The sequence below is a fragment of the Rhagoletis zephyria genome, unplaced genomic scaffold, assembly GCF_001687245.7.
Source record: "Rhagoletis zephyria isolate East Lansing unplaced genomic scaffold, Rhagoletis_zephyria_1.1 Rzeph_scaffold_00134, whole genome shotgun sequence".
In the NCBI taxonomy this organism is placed as follows: domain Eukaryota; kingdom Metazoa; phylum Arthropoda; class Insecta; order Diptera; family Tephritidae; genus Rhagoletis; species Rhagoletis zephyria.
Genome location: NW_016157218.1, coordinates 316,785 through 344,525, shown reverse-complemented (window position 1 = coordinate 344,525; position 27,741 = coordinate 316,785). Strand labels below are relative to the sequence as shown.

The following is a 27,741-nucleotide window of genomic DNA, read 5'->3' as shown; positions in this document are numbered from 1 at the left end:
ATAAAACTACTCAAAACCGCAAATATGTGGTAGATTTCAGACCTTGTGTGGTAGATGCTCAAAAAAGTGGCAGATCTACCACAATGTGGTAGAAGTCCGATCGCTGGCCAGAAGTCTCTTCATTTTTCAAGGGTTCTTCTATCCTGGGTTGGAAACGAAAAAAAAATTGACTAGTTTCCAGCTTTGTAAAATGTAGTCAAGCTAATACTGGCTTTCCAAATCCTTTGCGGACAGTATTCCAAAGGCTCCTTAAAATATCATTTATTGTTAATTTTATTCTTTCCATGTTCATAATTCAGTCCAGTAAGTCTATAGGGTTGCAATATGCCCGTTTGGGTGGATATCGTTGGGCCCTGATCGCAGCCAGGAAAGTGTTGCTTTTGCCATTTCATCGTCCGCTCCTCTATTAAATAAACGTTCTTTGGACCAAATTTTACTAAGCCTCCAGTTTTCTGTAAATATTGGGAATGTTTCTTAAAGACGCTAACTAGCCTGGATGTCGGTTTCTTGAGAATAACTTGTATATTGCGTCGTGTAACCTGCGTTTTTAGTTCATGGTGAAATTATACCAGGTGTGTGTAGTAATAAGAGCGAGAAGAAAGATTTGACAATATTTTATTTGGAAATTTGCCTTTAACAATTTCTATAAGATAGTGGCCGCTGTGGTGTAGTGGTAAGCAGTGCGCGCTTCCACTCCGCAGCGCCTGGGTTCAAGCCCTGGTCAAAGCAACATCGCAAAAAATTTAGAAAAAAGGTATTTTCTTAACAGCGGTCGTCGCTCGGCAGGCAATGGCTAACCTCCGAGTGTATTTCTGCTATGAAAAACAGCTTCTCATAGAAAAGCAATCGTCGTTCGGAGTCGGCGTAAAACTATAGGTCTCTCCACTTTGTGTGAAAACGTCTAGGCGCACGCCACAAATCGGAGGAGAAGCTCGGCCAAACACTAACATATGTGTAAGCGCCAATCAATTATTATTATTAGTTGAAAGTCATGAAAATAAAGCGAGAAAGCTGCTTTATTATTTAACCTGTTTATAATATTACTATGTTTTTAGTTTTTCTTTCAGACGTATAAAATTATTAAAAAAATTCAATGCAAGTAAAAGGGAAAATACTGTAGAATTAGAAAAGTTAAATTTTTGGTACTAAAAGACGAATAGATATTGAAAATGTCTCTAACAATTTTATCTTTAAATTTACTTAAAAATGTCCAATATTTATTTATGAAAAAATTTTAATGTTGAATTTTTTCAAAAATAAATATTGGAAATTTTCAAGGATATTCAATACCAGTATATACACGACCACATTCTCGAATTTTGTCCTAATTACTATTATTTTCAAGACCCATTCGTCCTTCTTAACCAAAAAAATTATTTTTATTTCTTCAGAATTTCATCTTTCATTTGGTACCCATATTGAAATTCCACATTGTACTGAATATTTTAAATAATCTTTTAAAATAATTATACATCTGAAATATGAAAGCCCTTTAAAAGGTCCTTATCTTAGAGAGAAAAACTAAAAACGCACGTTGACAATATTTGAACCCTAGATTCCTGAGTATATGGAGTGCTTCAAGTGTTTTTGAAATTTTTTTCTTTTTGTCGTCGGTGTTATAGCGCATAGAGCTCGTCTTGTATTCCGGAATTGAATGATTCGACTTGGAAGCTTTGCCAGTAATCAAGTTTCTCCACATAGCATACATCACATTTGTCCAGTATCTGCTCTTTTTGGTTTTGCGTGTCATTAGCCCGGTAGGCCAATTAAAATCAGTATTTATTGATATTTTTATGAGGCGATGGAAAAAACTATACTTAAAAAATGGAAAAACTATAAACAACCTAACACTTTTTTTCCTTTTTAAAGATCTGCTCTAAGAAAACATTTAAAGTAAGCGTAAATATATATTCACAAATTTTACTTCTCACCCGAAACACTCTTGAAATTAAGTGTATCCCCAAAAATTTAATTTCGACATCTTTACTAAATTAAATTACTCTATCTTATGAAGGTTAAAAAGTTGCCCTCAGATTAACGTTTCTCTGTAATTAACCAAACTGTCACAAGATTAAGTTAAACAGTTTTATTAACCCATTAGATGGCTAGCAAACTAACGTTTATGTATCAAATTATATTCATAGGGACATAAATTATCGCTCATGCACACTTACATACATATATAATCGCAATTGTTAGCATGTGTAAATGTGTATGCCTGAAGCTTATATTATAGTGCACATAAAAAATATTTACCACATAATTAAACCTATGCGCCGCAATGCCAATGCCAATGCCAGTAAAAGAGGAGAGTTATACATATTACAATACACATGTATGTAGGTATACCTATTTGTGGTCTCGGAAAACCCACTAGGAAATATTTTTCAATATTTTTGGAGTATATTTTTAAGAAAACTAAATAGGGAGTCCGAAAAATTCAAACCTTTTTTCTGCAACAGAATATCCATAGCCTAGTTTTGAAAGAGGCCATCATACTGGAGGAACCACGAGAATTTTGGAGTTTGCAAACCACCGCTTTATTTTAATGAGGAGTATTTTCACCGAAGGCGTCATATAACTATTGTGAATATCTCACTTAATATTCGTATTTGAAACAGAACGTACGAAAGTTTTTAAAACGGCAGGGGGCGATGAGGGCTGGGTCGATGAACCAGTACAAAAAATTTACTTCTTAAAATAAACAACTTTTCAGTAAACATCAAAGCTCTAACTCTTCCAAATTTTATAGTCGCAGAACAAAGCCACTTAACCTTTGACTGCTAATAATATAAAATTCAGACCAATATTAAATAACATAAAACTGCAGTAAACAAAGACTGGAAATAATTATTTTTAAGATTTGGAAATTAAAAAGACTTATTGAAAATGTTGCTCTTTGGAAAATTCTTATCAAACCCCCTCAAAGTTTCTTGATTTTAAAAGTTTTGGGATTTAGTATATTAGAAATAATTTGTTATATTTTGCTAAAAAAAATAATTTTGCGAAGAACATTTGAAAATTTTTAATTTTCATTTTTGAACAAAAAATAACAAGTATTTTATGAGTTTTAATGGTACATACATTAAACCTTATTTCTTAAAAATAAAAAAAAAGCTTTATTCTCGGAAATATTCTGCCAACTTTTTCTTAAAGCCAATTGAAATAATACCTGGGCGAAGAATAAATATCTGAAAATCATATATGAAAATTTAAATTTTTTATTTTTGTACTGAAAATCTGTAGTTACTTGCCGATTATGAGTTAACTACGCACTGTGAATTTGACCCTAAGTTAAAATTTTGTTGATGCTCTTTGAGCAGCAAATAAGGGGTGCCTTTTAAATTATTATTTTTTTTTGTGCAGTGATAAATTTAATTATAAGTTGTCACGGTTTTTTGAGATTTTTGTGAGACATTTTCAAGATTTCCTTAGAATTTTCAGCACATTTGAGGTGTGCTAAACCTAATTTTCTATAAATATAGAAAAAAAATTTACTGCCAACTTGGGGCTTAATATTTTACCTTACAAAATTAAGAAGCAAGTTTGTATACCGATTTTTTGCATAAATTTTTAAAGCCTTAAGTTTATTAATAAACATAACTTTTTGTTATTAAAATTAATAAAATAATATTAACAAATTAATATATTAAATTTTTTTGGTTAATTAAATTTTTGTAATACTTGTCTTGGCTTTCTTGTTGGCATTTTTCTATGCAACCATGTATGTACGCTCGCGTCACACTATTCCTATCATCATCAGTTTAAGGTAACAAACGGAGGCTTCTCATACATGTGCTTGTCGTATGCTTATTATTCATTTTATACTCATTAGTGTCATAAACAACGACGTCAGCGGGAAAATATGGCAACGTTCGTGGGGGAAAACAAAGGCAAGCTGACAGAGCAGGCAATCAAGCACCCAGCCAACTGCAGCCTTGTAACAAATATTATGAGCACATTAATACATGTGTGTGTGTGTGTGAGTGTGTCTGTGCTTAAACTAAAGAAAGTTAATGAGGCATGCGCCATTAAGTCAGCGCGACAAACGACACTTTTTACATACTAAATGTGCACATATGCATACATACATACACGTATGTACATTAGAGAGGTCCAAAATAATAAAGTCGGAATTTTAATGCTTCCACCCTTTAGGATTCTTTTGAACCAAAAAAAATATAACCCTATTTTTATTTTGAAATCAAAAAATATTTAGGGAGTGTTCACAACGCTCAAATTTTTCCATGTATTTTATATGGGGATAAAACAACTTTTTATAGAAATGGTGTAAAATTCTTGAAAATCAATATTTTTCTGCATTGCATTTCTAGGGGTTTTAGAGGACCCATAAAATATAGTTGCCATAAAAGAATGGTTAAAAAAATAATTGGGTATTATTACTGGGAATCTCTTGAAAGTAAGTAAAGTTTTCCGATCGAAAAATATTGATTTTCAAGAATTCCACACTATTTCTACGAAAAGTTGTTTTTCCCCTATATAAAATACATGAAAATCTTTGAGCGCTTTGAGCACTCCCAAAATTTTTTTTATTTCAAAATAAAAAAATACGGGTATATTTTTTTCGGCATTAAAAATCCGACCTTATTTTTGTAAATACATTTTTGGGCCACTTTAATGTACATAAATGTGCTTATATATAAACACATTTTCAAATGATGCAACATGCAAGGATACATACCTTATATATGTATGTATGTATGTTGAAAGCACACACATATACCTACATAAAAAACTGTGAATATGGAGCTTTACTCATATGACTTAATGAAGTTTACCATATTGCTCAGCTAGTCATTGTTGTTGATGCAAATTTTTGTGTGTATTTTCTCACTTGGAAAATGAGAAATGTGCGCATTTCAGCAGAAAAACGAGGTTTTAATAGCTCTTAAGTGATTAGCCACGAATTTTCTGTGAATTATCGATTAAGCGCAGCAAAATTATGCTTAATTTTGCTGAACAGTTACGTGAAAACTTTCGAAGAGTCAGTTAATAAATATCTTATTTTATATATCTATATACTTTTTAACGTTGTTTTACCAAGAGGGATCTCGTTCTATTTAAACCAGTGTGGAATTGAAAAATGTATGCTATCGCCTTATCTTTATGCCAGCAAAATCACTTAGGTATTCATTGGTTTCGGCGCCCGTGGACCTCAGTGTGCCCCTTTTCAGCTCTTCTCAGCACAAGGATCTCCGTCTATCTTTTCACATCCCCTTGCGGCCATATGACTTTCTCCATGTTAGGGGTTTCCATTTTTCGCCTGTTTTTCTGAGATGAGGTATAACTGTATGTTGAGCTTGTAGGCAACGCACGGCATGTCCAATCTCTTCCAATACGGCGAAAGTGAATTAAAAGTACCCTTCCTTGAAAGCTCATCCGCTATATCATTGCCTGGTATACCCCGGTGTCCCGAAAGTCATACCAAGTGAAGAGTGAACTGCTCTGTCAACAAGTTAAGCAATCAGCGGCAGCTCACTACAGTTCCCGAGTTGCATGTGACAGAGCTTTTGTCTGGGAGTAACGTGAAAGGCATTTTTTGTCCTTAAGAACTTGGCGGAATGACTTTTGTAGTAGGCCAACGCAGCTTAATGAAGAATTTGTTAAACAAATATAACAGTATCAGCAGATTAACAAAGAATATGAAAAGATTCGTAAATGAGTTAAGTACAAAAGAACACTTCATGAGATGAAGGCTTACGTTAACCACATAAATTGTAGGGCGGCAAACAAAGTGTCGAGCTTAGTATCGAGCATAGCGTCGAGAACACACGTGCATATACGCTTTGCTCTTCACGCGCGCTCCCATTGAAACATACGTATACGTTTTTAGCTTAGGGCGAATAGGCGCTTCAACCTTTGTAAGATTCACCGTTTAAGAATATTTCGGGTTCTGAGTTGATGCCATGACCAATCCAATGGCGTTGGACTATGTCTATATCATTCTAAAGCTAAACCATTCCTCGCATACTTTAAGGGCCGCGACATAAGATGTAGTAATTTTCCTTGCTTCTGCTTCATATGACATCATGGTCATGATAACTAACTTGTAGAGTGTGAGTTTTGTAAAAAGTGAGAGGTCATTATTTCTCAATTGCCTACAAACAGGAAAACAGCATTTCTTAGCTATGGTAATTCTGAGTCCGATTTTGAGGCAAAAAATTACTATCAGCTGATTCTGTACTTTTTCGAAATAATAACAATCAAGAGAAGTGTGAGTGCCAAAGAGCGAATGCGCCGACGAAGATACTTCGTTTGAACGCCTTTACCAACACGCTCATTCGCTTTGCTTCCTTATCAAACTTGAGAAAGGCAGAACAGAGTCGCGTGTTTTGTTACCGTTGTTGTCGATAGCATCGGAGTCCGCCAGAAATTGTATGCTCTTGTAATAAACTGTTCGTGAGTGGTTTAGTTTGACGGCTCTTTTTATTTTCTACAACATCTGGTTAAGAAAATCACACGAAAAGGTATAGCCCTGTCTGAAACCTCGTTTTATATCGAATAGCTCGGAGAGGTCCTTCCCCATTCTAACGGAACTGGTGGAATTGTTTAACATCATTTTAAAAGGCCCTGTTAGTTTCACGGGGATAACAAATTAAGATATCGCGGCAAACCGGATTTGAAATATGAAAATAGAATGTGTGTGTGTCGATCTTATTCTCGCAGGTTTTTTCCAATATTTGCCATACTTACAAAATGCAATCAGTTCGTTGGCGGTTGCCAAGCAATACGCCCTATACGACATTTTACTTGATGCTTAGAAGGCTGGTTGTACTTAAGTTGGTGTATATGTCGGCCGCTGTGGTGTAGTGGTAAGCAGTGCGCGCTTCCACTCCGCAACGCCTGGGTTCAAGCCCTGGCCAAAGCAACATCGCAAAAAAATATAGAAAAAAGGTTTTTTCTTAACAGCGGTCGTCCCTCGGCAGGCAATGGCAAACCTCCGAGTGTATTTCTGCCATGAAAAACAGCTTCTCATAAAAATACCGTTCGGAGTCGGCGTAAAACTGTAGGTCCCTCCGCTTTGTGTGACAACTTCAAGGCGCACGCCACAAATCGGAAGAGAAGCTCGGCCAAACACTAACATATGTGTAAGCGCCAATCTATTATTATTATTATATGGCGAGGTCGCCATGCTTGTGGACTGAGCAAAGCACAATTAAATTCCAGTCTAGTCTACAAAGCCTAAATGTATCTCTATTCACACACAAATTAAGATGCGAAGCTTGTGAATTGCACAGGCGAACAATCTTAGCAATTAGTTAATTGTGCGCTTAAGAGGTTTTGTATGATGACTCCCCAAACGCATATCTGCCAGTGGCTGAAAGCCAAGTAGTTTTCTTCTTGACTCGTATGCCCGATTTCCAATTGGCCAGTGCGTTCTACCCAGCGCGAAATTGGAAACATTTTTGAACCACTTAAATTATGCTAGATTATTAATTGGCACTCCTATTGCCAAATATCTACGCCATACTAAGGAATACTGCGGACTAAAGCTACGTACAGAGATTTCAGCTTGAGAGGATTTTTGAAACCTAATGAATTTCTTTTAAAAATCTCAGCGTTAGTAACGTAATCTACATGTGGGTAAAATTTAATTTCTTGCGAAAATTTATAACAGGTGTATTTTATTACTAAGTTGTAAACAAAGTATTTTACTGTCACTCCTAAAATGTCTCCATATAATTTTGTTTTGTTGTTTTCTTTCCTTTTTCAAAACTGAACTTCTGTATAAGTTTCGCTTAATGCCGCTGTCAATTACGTTTCAGTATCGAGTTCGCTGATAAAATCCATTAATTTAATCTTTTTTTAGTTCAACAATAATATTTAATAACGATACTAACATGCTGCGTTTTCCGTCTTCTTTTCCCTTTTCATGCACAAAAATAACAAAAAACCATTGACGACCGTTGTCTTCTAATGCGACGTGATTAACAACAAACCCGGCATTTGTAAACTGCTTTCAAACGAAAATTTAACCATGACCGCTGCTATCGCCATCTTTTGCTTGGATATGTTTTCATATTGCGAACACCATGGCGTATACGTGATTTCCTTTGTATGGCGCCCACTCGCAAACGCATGGTTGCGCTTTTGCCTGCATTTGATTGACATTTCATGGCAACCACCACCACCACCACTGATGACGCTTTGTATTGCGTGTGATATGAATGAACATAATCGCAAATATACGAACATGAATAATGCAAATAACGACGACAACAACTACGATTACAGTGAAAACAAAAGACATCGATGCCGTGGAAGGCAAATCCGTCTCGTTGCCCTGTCCGATTAGTGCGCCGCTGAGTGACGTTTACATGGTCTTATGGTTCCGCGATAATGCTGGTATACCGTTGTACAGGTGAGTCAGAAGCTAAAAAAAACATAAATATATACATACATACATATATACTATATATAACAAAAATAGCAAACAACTTCTTTTGTTTGTAATACAATTTTAAGACCATAAGGGCTCCATCTACTGTTGCTATGAGTCACAGTCCCCATATCAAATTCCTTTGTTTTGGCTTCACTTAGTAGGCGTGAAAGGGTTATCACCTCCTGCGACGCTCTGCGATAAGCTGATAGTAATGATTTTAATTTCTTTTGCAAAAACAAAGTTGGCTGCTTAATAATTGCTGCGAAAGTGAGAAGATCACGCGATGTTAATGGCAGAACAAACGTTGATATTTTTAGTTTTGTTTTTCTTTTTTGTATGTATAGGGTTTCTTTCTTTCCTGTATTTTGTTGTTCTAATTTTATGATGCAAGCGTGTTGTTGCCACTAATTTTATTTATTATAGCAATTCTTTGCCCGCCAGCATGATTTATTGCATGACTTATGTACATCCAGCCGAAAGTCCCTTCTTCCATAAGTCAAATTTGTCGGTGCCTACATTTGACTAAATGTATTACAAACTTACGTACTCACGCACACATGTGTACATATATGCTTGCATAAGTTTCTACACATAGTGGATTTGTTGTAAATACTTACCCGTATGTACATACATATATACATAAATATGTATGTAGGCACGTAAATTTGTGCACTTGTGCCATTCTACATGTGTTATTCACACACGCAATACGTGTTTTGATGTTGTGGCGCAACACTCTGCATGTGGCATGCCACAAATTTAGTCGTTTTTTTTTGTTTTTGCGCTACGTCAACTAAGTTGAAATCAAGAAAATATTTATTATATCGCCACATTGCTGCGGAAGATGCAAAGGAAATTGCACTTCGCCAGTTGGATATGAGTGCGAACGTATTCGTTGGGACGGTGGCGAAGAGTGAAACGAGTTAGGCGTTGCAACATTCGAAGTGCACCGGCACTCAGCCACGTCTGTATGCATGAATGGGGCGATAAAATACACAGAGCGAAATCGTATTTAACACGCACGATGTAATTTATTTCTATGTGAAGAATATTTGGTAGAATTTTGCTTGGTATTAACATTGTTATGTGTGTTTAGATTTCGAGAGCTGTAAACTTAGTTTGTCCCACAATGTAAAACACATAATTTTTTCAACTCATACATGTACTATTGTTTTAGTTTAGGTTAGGTTAAGTAAGTTTAGAATAGCTGCTATTGTTCAAGGCCACGAAGGCTGGGAATGCCCCTTCCTTAGGTATTGAACCTTTATATACCTATTCGCGAATTTGAACAACATATTGTACATTTATTTTTTGGAAACTTCGGAAGCACTAAAAATCGTATCAATATTTTTAGAAATAAAACAAGCTTTATGATAACTTGGACTATGCTGAATAATAATAGTAATAATAGATTGGCGTTTATACATATGCTAGTTTTTGGCCGAGCTTCTTCTCCGATTTGTGGCGAGTACCTTGATGTTGTCACACAAAAGAGAGGGTCTTATAGTTTCACGCCGACTCCGAATGGCGATTGTCCTTTTATGAGAAGCTAGTTTTCTTGGCAGAAATACACTCGGAGGTTTGCTATTGCCTGCCGAGGGGCGACCGCTGCTAAGAAAAACCTTTTTTTTCTATATTTTTTTGCGATGTTGCTTTGCTGCGGAGTGGTCTGAACAAAGGAGTATCATAACCTAGTTTTCGTAGATTATTCGTCAGAGTTCGCGGTACTTTTGGGTATTCCCATCACAGGTCACTACACTGTTAAGCTCTTGCAGAAGTTTATACAGCCTTAAAGTATGTACGTCTTCTTCCCTGCAATATAAACTTTTCTTTTCCTATACCGTCAGCAGCGCGTAGCATATCTAAAACTTTGATGGTAGACGCATTCGTGTAACTTCGTGCGACATACATAAGTTAACCAGCTTATATTGCACACGATCTTCAAAAGTGACACAACCCACTGGCATTTTCGAAATTATACACTAAAAATGTGTACAGAGCTTTTATTTACCTTTCAGCAAAAGCTGGAGCAAATTATTATTATAATTGTTGAAAAAACCTTGCCCATATGATTAGCTTGTGTTAAGAAATAGTTTTTCGCATTTTCTGACGAACGTGTAATTTTGAGTTGAGTCACCTTTGAAGACCGTGTGCGATATAAATTATCGCATTCGCTGCAATATATAATATGTGGCTCCTCATTCCGGCGACTCAGCATATGGGCTGTTGTCGATGCATTTGGATCTAATAAAAATCGGACACACTTGTAAATTTTAGTTCTTAACTTTGTATTATCTTCTTCAACGTCAGATATGTATCTAGCTGTCTGTAGTCGAAATTCATTAGTTTGATCTCACGTCCATTGGTGGTTGATGCACAGCGGCTTTAGTGGATTAAACAGAGCCCACTTAACAGGGAAATTATGGAAATTATCTTAGTTCAAAGACAGTCTTTCGAAATACACAATTCTTTCTTAAAACAATTGGCCATTTTGGCCAATACCACGAAATCTCTTTTCTGTTTGTCTGTTAGAAATAAGTTTCCTAAAAATTAATAAAAAAAAAAAAAAAAAAAAAAACTTTTTAATATACAACGCTTTTATAGATGGACTAAAAAGTAATAATATTTCTCAGTCCCACAGAATTTGTTTTGATAACTTTTGCTTTTGAAATTTTAGCAAAAGTCATTATAAACAATTAATGACATTGAAAACGAAAAACGTGGAGCGCATGCAGTACAAAGCATTCGATTTCATTGACAATAGTCAAACTACATAACATTCTACAGCGAAAGTACAAATTTGAGATCGATTTTAAGCGGTCGTTATTCATATGCCCACATACATACATATGTTACTTTTCATATCAATTCAGGTGTATTACATGCGCCCCACGCTTTTCATTTTCAATGCCATTAGTTGTTTATATGTTGCTAAAATTTCAAAATCGAAAGTTATCAAAATAAATTCTGTGGGACTGAGAAATATTATTTTCTACTTTTTAATCCATTTATAAAAGCGTTGTATATTAAAACGTTTTTATTTTATTTTATTTATTTTCTACTTTTTAGTCTTGTCTGTACAAAATTTTGCAATAGATACTAAAATAATTCAACTTGCAGTGTAAAAAGAACAGAAGACTATGCAAGTAAAATGTTGTATGCTCACATTTAGTATATGCCTACATATGTACATACATACATATAGCAGCAAATAATTTCATTTAAAGAAATGGCGTGTTCTCCATTTCCGCTCTAGCGTATGTAGTGCATATTTTTAACTTCTTCTGGCGAGGCCACATCTAGAGTTTTTCTAATTGTATGTCTTTGATATGATACCTAAGACGAGGTTAATATCTAGACTAGGTTTGCCATAAATACCTTTGCTATATTTATAGTATAGTGGTTTTGACATACAACATTGCAAGTTGATAAAAACGTTGTAAAAAAAAAATATATATATATATGGGACGTTCCATGTCAACCGGAAATAGCTGCTATAACATCTACCGCTTAAGCTTTGTTGTTCTTTTAATTTTTCCTAACAAACAAATCGTGGTATAAAGCTCAATAATACTATTGAAAAAAATATATCTTTGAGTACTAAAATAATACCATGCAGGATTTGTAAGCGTTTGGTGTAACAAATTATTGCTAGCCAACTAATTACTTCATTGAGAATTTTTCGAAAAATAAAACTTGTATACAAAAAAAATTGAATCTCGGAACTAAATTTTTAATTGAATCTTCTTTAATCGTAATCCGGAAATCCGGCTGGATTTTAGGTAGTATACGGCAGAATAGTCGGATAACAGAAAAACGGTTATTTACCGGATACCCGGCACATCCCTAGTAACAGCCAAAATGAATCACATAACGGTATTTTCAAAAAATGCAAGAACTAGGATATTTCAGTACTGGATGCAAATTGCTGAAAATTGTTATGAAAATTTTGGAAAATGGGCGTAACTCCGCCCACTTATGATGCATTGCTGCATGTCAGTAGCGACTTTACTAATCCTTACCGAACTCTGTACGGGTTTTGCCTAGGGTCTAGGAAGGCAATATGTAGAAAATCTTTGAAATCGGGCAGTATTTACGCCCACCTCTCATATAACGGTAATTTACAGAAACGCGAAAACTGCAATAAATCAGTAACTACTAAAACTAATTCACTCAAAATCGATTATTGCAATAACCACTTAGCAGAAAGTTAGATTATTATAAATTTTTGAATAATGGGTGTGGCGCCGCCCACTTATGACCACAAATATGTATCTAGGTAACCGATTTATCAATTTCTACCAAACTCGGTGCACTTAATAAAATTGGTACTGAAAATCAATTCGTTTAAAATTATTCAAATTGGATTATAATATTACAATCGCTTCGCGTATAACACTTATTTTCAGAAATACCAAAACTGCGATATTTCAGTAACTGAGGACGCGAATTTACTCCAAGTTAATAGTTACAAAAATCTCTTAACAGTAAATAAGTAGGTACCGCCCACTTTATGCATACAAAGGTGTATCTCGTTAACCACTTTGTCGATTGCTACCAAACTTGGTTCAATTATATCATGAAGTCTAACCCGGCATATTATCGAAACCGTTTGAAATCGGGAAAAACATCCATGCTTATCATGCAAATGTAGTTCAGAGAAAGTGGAAAGGACGCTATTTGATACCTGTGCCGGGTATATAAAGTTCGGTTTCGTCCTAACCTATACTCCTTTACATCTGCGTTTACACAATATCCTACACAATATGAGCAAGAAGTAAAGTTCCTCATACGCCATGTACGATTACCTACGCGTTTGGTCAAACTTACTAGGCAAACAATGACAATTAAATACGCGAAAATGATTATTAGCGTAATAATTTTCACTAAAATTATGTATATAATTTATCCAGGCCGTAGCGGGGGGGTTTGGAAAAATATTTTTTTTATTTTCACTTCTATTTCAACATCTTTTGATTAAAAGAAAAATACTGATAAAAATAAACTCTTTCACACAAACAACAATAAATAGAATCGATAATCGCATGAGGCTATTGCCTGAAAATTTTAAGATGCACTTAGTGGCATTGTGCTACTATGATAGCACGGCCCAGTAATCATAGTAAAATTATGTACATTAGACTGCATCACCCGCCGAAACTGGGAATCCACTCGCCACACCACTGCAGATTCTGTAGGACGGACACTTCACGGCACATTTTATAACGATGTCCTGTACTGCTACATAAAAGCAAAAGATACTTGGCTGATCATCTTAAAACCGAGGGCGCGGTAAAGTGCAGAGATTTAAGCCCAATACTCATATTAAAATTTCTCTCGGATATTTAAAGACACAGTGCTACAAAAAAAAATCATGAAATTCACCCGAACCAAACCTAGTGTAGGTTGTATGTATGGTTGCGTACAACATGAAAATTGATCCCGTTTAATTCCTGAACCCCCCATTTCTTTAAAAAAAAAACGTTATTTTCGTACGTGATGCACTTATCTATTAATAGCTTGACTAGTTTCCATCCCATGTTAAAAGTCGAACAAGTTTTGAAAAGAGGAGTTGTAGACCTTTAAAACGATGTATAACAATATATTATTAGGCTTAGGTTGCGTAATAATATAAAAGAACATTTATTTTCTAATAAATTGATACCTCATCTAAAGCAATTGTATAAAAATGGTCGAAGGTAAGCAATTTAACCAAAAATACGATCTTGAATTTATATGTATGTATGTACCGGACGTGCAGATTTTTTGAGCAGCATAGCTAAGGAGGTCATCAATATTTACTCAAAATTGATATATATGTATACAATAGCTCATAAGTAGGGCTATACAAAACATGCACTAAAAAATTTGTTTTAAGTGATTAAAAAATGCAATTAAAAAAGAAAAAGATGCTATCATATATTCTTAAAAAAACATTTTTTTAATATTCTTCACAGTTTTTTGGCTTAAATACATACATACATATATGAAAAATACATATTATATAGATATGAACGTATATACGTATGTTGTACAAAATACGATATACTAAAACAAAAACATTTGAGTATCTTCAGTTACATTGTTATAGAAAAAACATCTAAATATCCTCGGTAAGGCAAACAAGTAAGTCAACTTTACAAGCTGATTATCTAACGAATGATTAAAAAATATTTATGTTACAATAAACAACAAACTACTGAGTTATATTTTCAAATAAAAAGGCACGCCTCTTGTCACGTAACAAGCTTTTGTACATGGAAAATGTTCGCTATGTATCAGCAGATGTAACAGGCGGATATTTAAAATAGGCCTTTTCCGAAACCGTGAAGTCGCTTTGGAAAGTCGAAGTATTTCCAGCAAAAGTATTGGAAATATTTTTAAGTATTTCAAAACCCTGATTTTTAGTTAACACTACTTCAAGTTTATTGGTTACGACAGGCAAGCTCACAGATCCAATTTTATATTTGGCATCATTGAAAATGTCGACGGAATTTTTTAATAAAAGAGTTTCCAATTTGTGTATGCATTTTGGAAGAAATCCATGATTGACAACGACACAAATAATTTGGTTTTTAAGCTGAGGTTTTTTAAAAAGCGTTTTTGCAGACTTTATAGCGGAGGCCTCCTTGCCGTCAATTTCCGTTACTATTTCGAAGTTGTCTGCATAATAGATGACAGCCTCTAGCCATGATCCCCATCTAGTGATCCCAGGCTGTGGTGGCAAAGGCAATTTGCACATTTCTTTGAATATTTTAAGCCTTGATGGCGATTTAAAGATTTTTTTTTTTACATCTGCTACTAAATTGTCAACTAGTGGATGAAGCGAACGTATTGTTTCACAAACATGATGAAGCCCCTGGGCCAGACAAGTCACGTGAATGACTTTCGGGTGAAAGGCATTAATACCTTGTGCAGCTTTCACCATGTAAGTTGTAGCATCAGTCATAAGTAAAAGAAATATGTTTTTGAATTCAGAACCCAACAAGTTTACGTATTCATGAAATAATCTGACAATGGTGCTTGGGTTCACCTTTGTAAAAAAGTTTTACCTTGCCGGTTTTGTTCGCCATTCGGCAAGCCAACAATCACATTGGCAACGCACCGACCCGCAGCTTGAGTGGTTTCATCCATAGAAATTCATTTTTACAACTAGTTCGTATTTTTCAATTGTTGATTGATAAAGGCTGCTTATATGTTCTCCGTAAAGATATTTCAGAGAGCATCTTAAATCTTATGTACTTTGTGCAGGGCTATGTCAGCAGACAAAAGCGTCACAAAAATCTTTAACGAAGTTTTCATATTTTGCAACTGTCAGACTGATAAATCCACATTTCAAACTTTGTGTAAAAGTTATAAAAATCTGTAAAGTTTCAGCTGTTTCTCTGCGTCTGCGACCCTTTCTCGTAGCAGTCAACAAACACAGGATTTAGCCAACTGTTACAGAAAATCATTCTACCACGCGTAAAAGTCACAGCTGTAAAAATACGAGAACTCTTTCATGTAAATTCAGACTCTAACTTCTTCTTAATAAGGGAACAGCACAAAAATGAGCAAACTCGCTTTCTGGGAAGTAATGTTCGTGTTTCTTTCTTTCTTTTACATACTCCGCTTTAAATGTAAAAAATCAGAATACACATAGATACTATTGTCCCTCTTTGCCATTTGAGAAACGTAAGATCATCGGAGATGATTTTTTCCAATTGGAAAATATGCAAATTATGCCTAAAATCATGCTACGAACTACAAAATATTACTTTATATATGCATGCTAGGCCCAAATGCGTCAATATGTAAAAATATGCATTTATAGCAAAATATGCCAATATATGCTTTGTCAAATGTAGCTAGTTTTCTCCGTTGCGAAGTAAAATATTCAAAAATATAAACACTATGAAGGTAAGGCTTAAGATAAAAAGTATGCATTTGCATATTTTGAATTGCCCTACTGATACGCAAAAAATTAGTTTGTCATAAAATTTTGGGAAAATGGGCCTGGCACCGCCCAATTATATCATATATGCGTATCTCAAAAACTACTTGACGATCTCGGTCAAGATTGACATCAGTGTTGCTAGGTCTTCGGCATGAGAAAACGTCCCTCTTGGTCTGAAAAAACGTCATTTCCTACCCAAAAAGTCCTTTTCAAATGAAAGTATAAAAAATTCGTCTTATTAAACTTTTATTGCATAAAAAGGTACATAGATATGTACGTAAGGTATATTAAAATGTCATTTCGATGGAGCACATTTAAAATTCATTGTAAACTGGTTTGAGATCGTTAATATAAAAATCATTTTATACATGTACTTGTGACCAGCTGATTAAGTCAACAACGTTTCGATCGATTTTGGCTGTTTCTATTTTGTTTATTTAATGTTTATTATTTTTCCATAAAAGCCAAGCTCATTATATAACAAACAAAATATAAATCCACATTTCAAACTTTGTGCAAAAGTTATAAAAAATCTGTAAAGTTTCAGCTAGATTTTCAACTTTTTATTCAGATTTTTTAGAATATTTTTGAGTATGCAGTTTGATAGCGCATTAAATTTCTGGGCAATAATGAGCAAGTTTGAATGGGCTATATAATCGCGTTGATTTATAATAATTATTATTTTTTTCTTGTAGGCATTTAGTTACTAAATTACTAAATTACGTGCTGCTAAGAAGGAGCATGGCAATATTTCAGCCTTTTTTGCGTTCGTTACATTTTCAATGAAGTCTTAAAAAAGTCGCCTATTTTTTTCTGACTTTTAATGCCGCTACAGCTTTTTTAATGCTTTTGCGAGCGTGCGTGTTGCAATAGATCAGCTTTACCTGATTTGGCTTTTAATGTGCCTATTGTAAACATTACAATATGCCTCGTAACCTCAATTGTTTACACAACCATCCTTTGAACACGGGATCCTTAGTCCAAGATAAAAAAAAGTGCGCGTACGCTTGGTTTGCATCATATTTAAGTCATCTGTGTCCAAAGAATAAATATCTCTTAAAGCAGCTGCTGCAAAACACAAAGCTTTTAAAGATTTTTTAAGAAAGTAATTCAAAATCAGTTCAACTTACAAGACCCTTAGGGGCCATTCACATACATCTTTCCTCGCTTTGCGTTACAGTTCAAACTTTGACAACAAAGCGCGAAACGCAGAAGGTATGCTTCAATAAAAGCTTTGGCAGCTTTTGCGTTCTCCTTTTCCTCCATATTTTTTATCTGTAAAATAGATAGCAATATAATAATATGCATTAATAATAGCAATAAAAATTCCTATTTACCCTATTTTTGTCATTAAATGTAAATGCAAGCGCACAAGAAAAGATAAATGTAGACAGCTGATAGCCAAAGCGGGCAAAAGTTGAGAGTTGCCCAACATTTTGCTTCGTTTTGCTTTGCTTTGCTTCAAACGTTTTTTATGTGAGCATACTCGTGCATATGCCTACATCGATCTTATACGTCAAAGCAAAGAACTATCAAGCAAAGCGAAGAAAGTTGTATGTGAATCAGCCTTTACCGTCAAAAAGAAAAATTACTGGGAAGTTAAAAAACGTAATTTTTTACACAAAAAACGTCCAAACGTCAACGGGATACAAAAAACGTCCAAATGACGTTAAAAACGTCAACCTGGCAACGCTGATTGACATACACATTGCGCTTGGCCTCCTGAAGCACCGCGTAAAATTTCTTTGAAATCCTCTCTTAAAAATTTATTCGATTTTTAAAATCGGATGGAAAATTGTCAAGCTATAATAAAAAATGGCGGGTTGAGGAACTATACGGAATCTATTTTCATGTTGTACTCGACTATAAATACAACCTAAACTATGCTTTGTTTCGGGTGTATTCCATGACTTTTTTTGTAGCACCGTGTAGTAGATATATAGACAACAATAGATTTCAAGGTCGCAGTGCTCTATTCAAACAATCATAGAGTTAACTCGGTGGAACCCAATTGCATGAAAAGGCTTGTCCCGTAAATTTACGTGTCGTTACGAGAGGACATTCGAACGAATGATATTTAGCTCAACTAAAAGGTCCCTAGGGATTATTCAGATTTTACTGATGGGAGAAGTATCATGATATATATACTTCTTAGTAAACCTGCTAAATCTATTAGAAAATGTACACTACACTACACTAACAAATGTGCATATTCAGTTCACTGGCTTAGCTCGTCTTACACAACTGGCAGCTGCTCTGTTATTATCGACTTAATATCAACTTTTCCATATTTTCTCCGTGTACGCGTTACAACCATTTCAGCATGGTTCACTCGAAACTCTTACGGCTCTCTGACTACTGTGCCGCTTCACTGCCTGCTTAAGCGCCATAAACTATGCTATACCAGCTGACTGGCTGGCTGACTCCGGCTTTATGGCTGACTGCCTTGGAGCTACATATGCAGGTATGTCTCATATAGCAGCAGCAACGGCGGCGAAAGTATGCAAATGCATGTACGACGGTGAACATTTAGCCGGCCGAAAAACGAATAGCTTATGGCGTCGCCAAGGCTGTCCAGCAGGCAGGAAGGGTGGAATCAAGCAGGACGGCCGGCTATTTCATGGCAGGCAAGCATGCAGCCATTCAAGCAGCTAGTATGTGTATGAAGTCAACCAAGCGAATGGACGAATTGCCGGTAGAATACGAAAATGTGAATAGTAGCGTGGGCCGAAAAATCGCTTTTTTTGAAATTTGATTGGTAATAGCAAAAATATGGTTCATTATGCTCTAAAAAAAATCTCTGTGAAAGATGACAATTTTTGGTTAATATCTTAAGCTCGCCCAAGTCCTTCAAAGTTCAATGTGGTTAAAAATTTAAATTAATAAATACATTAATTAATACTGCTTTTTTACTAAAATTGCAAGTATCTTCGAAAGTATTAGTCCTACATAATTTGGTATATGGACCTCTTTTGTAGAGAGTTGAAGTAAGCTAAGACAATTTTTTTTAGCACTTGAACTTTGATGGACTTGGGCGAGCCTAAGATAATGACCAGAAATTTTCATCTTTCACACAGATTGTTTTTAGAGCATAATGAACCATATTTTGCTATTTATTACCAATCGAAATTCTAAAAAAGCGGATTTTCGGCCCACGCTAGTGAATAGGTTGTAGTAAGTGCGTATATACATATGTACATATGTATGCAATGCATGTTGGTTTTATTCGCTTGCAACGCGTTGCTGGCTTGCGAAAATTAAAATGGTGGGTGTTTATGTGTTTGTATGTGCATGTGCACTATGAGCGTAACGCCTACAGCGCAAAACACTTGGTGAAGCAGTTGCGCTCTTGTTGTGTTTAGCTGTTGCTATTCTTTCTGCTGCAGTGGGCTTTTGATTGTGTTGTTTGTGTTTGTTGCTTGTTGCCGTTGTTGTTGCCTTTACCGTTGTTGTTGAATTTTGCGCTGAGTGTGTAACAACTTAATTGCATGTAAATCCTAAGTTGTTAACCCAATTCGCTACTTCCAGTCGGTCTATGGAAAGCCTAAGTTGCAACAATAGCAATAATAACTAAACAAAAGCTGAAATGAATGGTAAGCAACAACAAAAATAACAACCACAAAAACGAGAATGGTATGCAAGCAACTGCATGAATAGTCGCAAGTTAAATAAAGACAGCAACAACAACAGCTACAACAAGCATGTTAAATTAGCTTAATAATAGTTCTTAGAAGGCAAAGACGTTCGTTCATTCGCCTACTGGCCGTCCTTATGTTCACAACACTATGTATTGATATGTTTGTATGTACATGCATATTGTTGCACGTATGTATGTAACCGTTGAAACACAATACCGACGAACGGCGAATTTTCGCACAGTAGTGCGACGACGGCGGAAACTTTCGCCCAAAAATTTCGCTCAGTAAAACACAACTACGGCGACAACGAATTCAGCTGCTTATGACAAGGTACAATTAAAATTTGTGCAAACAATAAGATTATTAACTTTTAACAAAAACTAATACACACTCTAAAAAATTTTCGTTTAAGTTTACGCATATAAAGAGAGCTAACCAGTTTCCTCTCCTTGTGTGTGCAAAATTAAACACTGTCTGCTTACTTTTACATACCAAATTTGTCACGTAGCGCACACAAAGGGTGGGTTTTGGGGTTAAATTTATTATGATTTAAGAAATTTTTATAGAAGAAAATTTCTTTTGCATTTCTTGTGCGTCATTTTGTAAGAGTTTTTCTTTTTCCTTGAGAGTTCTTTAAAGTTTAACTGCGAATGAAAACATTGTCCTAAAAATATGCAATGCATACTGTTGTTTACCACTGATATGTACTTAACAAGCATTCGAAGATTTAATTTGCTAACTTCGAATTCGTTCCACCAAAATGAGCTACATGATAAAAAGACAAGTTCGGTTAAATTTTCGTTATTCGAAGTATTAAAAAAATTAGAAACCAGAAATCGACGAAAATGAATATAAAAACGTAAAAATTTCATGGAATAATTTAATTTATTTATATTAAAATTCTTTTGTAAAATTTTGTATTACTTTTGAAAGTTGAGTGCATCGTGTGTTTATAGAACTATTTATTAAACAAGTAATTTTTAAGAAAAAAGCAAAACCGACTTCAATTCTCATATACAAATTTAGGAGTACCGTTAATTTTTTCATGATTTAATGATCGGATCTAAACCAAATTATGGGACGACCCTTAAGGTACCATCTATCCGGTAAAAGAAAGAAGAATTGGAATCGGTTCACGCGGTCCAAAGTTATGCGGTGGCATATACATATAAAAGAAGAAAAAATACTCCGAAGAACTGATAACCTCCGCTTTTTTGAAGCCGGTTGAAAATGTTTGAGTTCTTTGCAAATTTTATGTAAATAAAATGTAATTTATTAAACTTTAAAAAGTTTATTCATTTATTACATACTGTACATAAAACTTGCATAATATATTTTAAAGAGCGTATCATCTGAAGCAAATTTTCTGTATTTTCTGATTATATATATTTAGAAGTATAAAACCCTACCTCGTTGCGAACAGTCGTCGGACGAACGTCGCACAGTGGTTCGGATCGCAAATCTAGCTGGACGAAACTATTTAAACAAATACTCGTTGAGGGATCTTTACACCACTTCTTACCTAGAGGATTTTTGGGTCGCTGATTACGAATCTGAAGTCACTTATCAAAAATTCAAAATGGCGGATCCAATATGGCGGACGAAAATTAAAAAAAATCGGTAGATTTCTATGAAACTGGGTATCTGGGGGTTTTCTGGGTCGCTGATTACATATCTAAGGTCATTTACCAAAAATCCAAAATGGCGCATCCAATATGGCGGACGAAAAATAAAAAAATCGGTAGATTTCTATGTAACTGGGTAACTGGGTATCTGGGGGTTTTCTGGGTTGCTGATTACGAATCTAAAGTCATTTACTTAATTTACTTCGGAACGAGAATTTTCATCAGATATTACTTTCAATTTACTAATCACATAATCACGGACACCTTGTTGTCTTTTAGAAGTTTCAGCAACACTTCTCCAAATGTCAAACAACTCACTTCTTAAGATTTTCTTTACCATGACTAAAATTTAAGATCACAGCAAGAAACACAAATAAATTTCAGAAAAAAATTTATAACAGCGCTTAAAGATTTGCATGCCTGTTGTATAATTTTTTAATTTCAGAAAGCAGAAAATTCGCGAGTTACTATTTTTTTTAACTCTTACATAACCAAAGTTTTTATAACTCAAAGTATTTTTCTGTTTTAAAATAGAGTTCTCAAATAGGCGGCGTTGACTTACCTTTTTTTGTTTGTTTTCATATGTTAATGCTTTAATAAATGCAATTTCTATTTGAATGAATTGTCAGGAATGTATTCCAAGTATTTTAAAAACAAAAAAATGTTGACTTTCGTTTAGCTAGATCTGCTATCCGAACCACTGTGCGTCGTCGTTTGTTTTGGTTGTGTGCGTTCTCATATACAACAATGTGTTTTAATTTTTACAGCGAACATTCGCAGCCAAAAATTCGCCGTTCGTCGGCATTGTGTTTCAGCGGTATGATTGTATGTCCATTTAGACGATTCGGTTTATTTTTCATTTCATCGCATTTGTGCCAAGGTATTTTCGTATGAGTAGTTTGACACGAACGAACTAAAGAAAGCCAAGTAAATCATATACGAATAACAAAAACAGTAATTCAACTACGTATTAAAGAAAACAAAAATATGAGTAAATTAATGACAAAGAGATACTACGTACTATGAATTGTTGATTACTATTTACTCAAGTTTAATTATTGGGTTTGTTAGAATATTCAGATATGTAATCTAAAATGCAGTTATTAGGAAAGCAAGTAGTGGTTATCTAAATATTTTCGTAAGGGACAATTTCCTGTTGTTTCATATAGAACTAATTTGATCAATAAATATAGCATTTACTCAAAAAGTGGTTATTAAAAATTTATTAGAAAAGCTTTCGTTTAAGTAGTTGCACGCACGTAACAGTTAAAGTAAAGTCCAAACACAACACACTAACCCCGACGAGAAAACTGACAGCCTTAAAAACGAATGTAAGCAATTGTTGAAGTGATATTTTATCAGAAAGTTATGTCAGAGGCGAATAACTGTAAGCACAAACACGGCGACAAAATGAACTACATATCATCAGACCGTGTCCAAATAGTCATTATTATCAACTCCAAAGGTTGCCCACCTCCCGCCCATCCACACGTAAACCATCGATAGATCGATGCTTATCTGGTGATGTATTTTAGCATCGATATTACTCCCCAAAATTTGTATCTGTATTCTGAATACTGAAAGCTAATCTCGAAATTTCTGAAACTTTTGCCTGAAGAAAGAATAAATAAATTTAAGGTCAAGTCGGAGAGTCACCTCAACGTCGATGTTTAAAACATTGGTCAAATTGCCATCGATGTATCTTTAATTTCGCGATGTTAGAAAATTGTAAACATCGATGGCCAATATCGAATTTTGAACCGATATTATCCATGTTTCAAAATTAAACATCGATGCATCTTTTGTATTGCCAAGTCCTCTCGATGCTTTTTGTTTGGTTTAAGTGAATTGTCACCCTGGTGACAAGTAATTAGCAAATTTGCCATTTTTATTTCACAACTCGTGCAACCTACAGCCATTTGGCGGCTTTAGTGAATTTCACGTCATACAGTGAGGGGCAGCTGCACTCTGAGATATTCGTATTAGAGATGGACGCGGGATAGCGGGACCCGCGGGACCCACGGTCTTCTTCTTCTTCTTCTTATTTGGCGCTGTAACCGCCTAAGCGATTTTGGCCGAGTCCAAAACAGCACGCCAGTCATTTCTCTTCTGTGCTAACTGACGCCAATTGAAAATGCCAAGTGAAGCCAAGTCCTTCTCCACCTGGTCTTTCCAACGCAGAGGAGGCCTTCCTCTTCCTCTGTTACCAGCATCGCGGCCCGCGTTGAATATTTTCAGAGCAGGAGCGTTTCTGTCCATCCGAACGACATGGCCAAGCCAGCGGAGCCGCTGAATTTTAATTCGCTGCACTATGTCTATATCGTTGTAAAGCTCATACAGCTCATCGTTAAATCGTCTGCGATATTCGCCATCACCAACGCGTAAAGGTCCGTAAATCTTTCGCAGAATCTTTCTCTCGAAAACTCCAAGAGCCGCCTCATCAGATGCTTTCATTGTCCATGCTTCCGCGCCATACACCAGCACAGGCATGATGAGTGACTTATAGAGTGTGATCTTTGTACGACGAGAGAGGACTTTACTTCTCAATTGCCTACTCAGCCCAAAGTAGCACTTGTTGGCAAGAGTGATTCTCCGTTGGATTTCAAGGCTGACACGGTACTGATTTGAAATTGGCCGGGATGGGCGGTATCGGGGAGGTCTGTAAAAATATGGCGGGCGGGACGGGATCGAAATCCTTTCCCCGACACTCCCGATAAAACCGCAACCCCGCAAATTCACAAAATCTTCCTTAAAAACGATGTTTGAAATATGCACTTTTAATGTTTTATTGAGGCGAAAAAGAAAAAAAAAATTATAGGAAGATGCCAGATCTTTCATTATTATTTAAAATTAATATGAAAGACCTGAACATTTTTGTGATCCTTCGATCGGTTTGTAAACCTCGCAACACACGTTGAAATCTCAACCGCTCGTTTCAATTTGTTGTCCGTGTGTAGCCTGATTTAGAGATAGATATCGGGACCCACGGGACCCGCGGTACAATTCTGAAAAATGACAGGATGGGCGGGGTCGGGATTAAATATTTAGTCCCGTGCCCATCTCTAATTCGTATGAGTATGGAACTTTTCTTTTTCATTTTTGCGCGAAGTGTCACGAAAGACAAGAGTTTGTTAAATTTCGAGATGTAAAGCTATTCACTGACAGAACCAAATTCATCAGCTGATTATACTGTTTTTATGTTCGTCAATCATTTATTGAGAGAAGATAGTATGGCTTTCTTAATGAAAATGTGCTGGAGTGCGAGTTAAAACCCCGACATAAACTAGGGAGTGTAATTCAAATCACAAGCTTTCAAACATAGGGGACAAAATTACCTTGATCCACGTGAGGGAACATTAAGGCTAACTTCAGCCAGAACAAGCGGACTTGAAATCAAACCATAAAAATTGTACCAAGAATTTCCTTGCGGCTGTCAAGTGTAGGAAGATTAATAAGTTTTAAACGATTCGTACAAGATGGATGATTATATTGAGAAACGCAACGGAAATTTCTTAAAGAAAATGTGGGAATGGTTTTTGAATTGATTCTATCTTGATACCTTGATTTCCAAACCCCTGAACCATATTGTAGAATCGGTCTAACAAATGTAAATAACTAGCTAATGCAAGTACACCTTTAGCGTTGTTGATAGAGATGCCAGATCGAAATAATCGATTTTCGAGTCGAAAAATCGATTTTCGGGTCGATTCGAATCGAAATAAACATAATCCATGCTGGAAGAAATCGCCAAAAAATAAATCGATCTCCCAAGATCGATTCATATATTTAGGCAAATAACACCTTGTACTTAATTTTTATAAAGACACATAACACGGCGATCGAACCAAACTATAATTGTAATTTTTAAGGCATACATACATTTTTCATAGCGGTTTCGATATCCTAATTTGAAAAAAAATGAAATGTATGCCGATGTATTTGTTTTTCACTTATGTGCAGCATTTTGAAAAAAAAAAATGTCGTTTATAAGTTCGCTACCTTCGCTCTACGCCCACAAGACTTTCACACTTGTTTTGAAGTACTATCAACAGGTTAAATATGTATATGCGATTATTCAAGCCTTTCTCATATCCGGAGAAATGTTTAAAAAGTAATTTGATTCAAAATATGGTAACACATAAATGGAACACAATTTTGTAGCGTGTTAATTGGAAATGAAAATTGCTACAGCTTGGTCATCATTCGAAAATCGAAAATGATTTATTTATTAGAATTTCACACCAATACTCGCACACTGGTCAACGCACTGAGGAAAATTCAATTTGAGAGGATTTAATTAACAACTAATGTCAACAAGGGTTGGATGGCGTAAATCAACGCAACTACAAATGCTTACGACCAACTTTGCAACTCCAGCAGTAACGAATAGGAAATTTTTAGTACTAGTGGGCAGTCGAATATATGTCCATATTTGTTTGTAGGTATCTATCTAACCGACTCTAAAAACAAAATCCTTACTTATGAAACATTGAATTCAGAGAATGTTTGATTTTAATAAACAAATAACTTGTTGGAGGAAAATTAAAGACAAAACCGCATAATACATTATGCCAAAAATTAAGAGCCATAGAAATAGTTTATGAATGTTGGTAAGCAATAATAAGAGTAATATGTATGAATCAAAAATTAAAGATTATGAAGAGATTTTCCTTAAATTTTTGGCATCCATATTGATTTTGTTGCTCGATTAGTTTTTGTACAATCTTTTTGTGTTTTGACCACTTCAACACTGTTAAATTTTAAGCCATAGTATAGCTAAATACATCATCTATTTAGTTTCGTCTGCGGGATACGAGTATACTAAAATATTTTTAAATAAAATGAAAAACAAATTAAGAATTAATTTAAAATTCATATAACAGTAAATGTATTTGTATTTTCAGAAAAAACGAATTCGATTTGCATTTTGGAATCCATCTGTTTTGTTGTAAGGCGAAATCTACTTCTTCTTCCACACAGTTTTTCACTTTATAGCTTTTTAGAAACTTTACACACACTAATTTCTTTATATACATACATGCACCTACTTCCTCAGAAAACTACTTATATGAGTAAAAATTGCCAATAACCGCACCAAGAATAAAGACAAAAAGGTAATTAACCAAGTATTTTAGTAAAAATAAATTTTGTTGCCCTCTCATAAGCTTGTAAAAAAATATTGCCCGTGTAACCGCCAAAATAAAGGTAGCGCAATTTTTCTCAAAATTTTGTTATTTATGCAGAAATGCATCTAGATGGTTTAGAAATTTTTCTGCATCAAAAAAAAAATTTGTGTGGAAAAAATTTCGCTCACGTTATTTTGGCGGTTAGGGCTCGATATGCCGTACCAGAATTTCTAAAAATCTTCATAGCTGAGTTGCTGAATATATTCCAAAGTGGTGATTATCATTGGTCCGAATTGACAATTTTTAGCAATAACTCGGCTCCAGTGCCACCTTGCGGATCTTTTTTTGCGATAGTATTGCCCCTATCGTTACCAATACATATATATCTCGAATATGAGTCAAATCGGATCACAAATACGATTTTAAGCAATAACTCGACTCCAGCACCACCTGGCGTTTTAAGTTGTGAACTTAAACTATACAGGGACCTACAGGGGAACACATAAAAAATGCCATTAGAATCCTTTCAGCCGTTTAGGAGGAGTCCACCCACCAGAATACGTATTTTACATACTGACACTCTTCGGAATTTTTGCCAATACAAAAAAAAAAAATTATCTAAAATCAACGGTAACTTATAGCCATTAAAAACTGGCACTTTATGATACTGAAATTGAGTGAACTACACAACTGCATACCCAAAATATGATGCATTTGATGCAAATAACTAATTTCTATAAAAAACTAACAAAAAAATTTATTATGAAAAAGAAAAAAAGATTGTATTCTGGGTGTATATTTTCATAGATAGGTAAAAGTTTCAATATGTTTGAAAAGCACCACGCCTTTTCTACTACCACAAGTACTTCCAGAGATATACGGTATGAAAAATTCGATATGTATGGGTGATGCCACTCCCCCTTGATATATCGAAAGTCTGCAAATTTCGGTACAGCCGTTCGCAGATCACCTCTTAAAAAAAGGAGCTTCTCATTATATAATTAGTGTCGGT

General features: G+C 35.0%; 1 protein-coding gene across 4 annotated transcripts in view; it reads left to right on the top strand.

The window, feature by feature from the left end:
* side-II (sidestep II transmembrane protein) overlaps positions 1-27,741 on the top strand; it is a 252,789-nt gene that overhangs the window by 126,199 nt on the left and 98,849 nt on the right. For all 4 annotated transcript variants that reach the window (XM_017637696.1, XM_017637711.1, XM_017637704.1 and 1 more), the window contains exon 3: positions 8,257-8,383. In XM_017637696.1, coding sequence (XP_017493185.1) covers positions 8,257-8,383 — 127 coding nt within the window. The remainder of the gene's footprint in view (positions 1-8,256; positions 8,384-27,741) is intronic.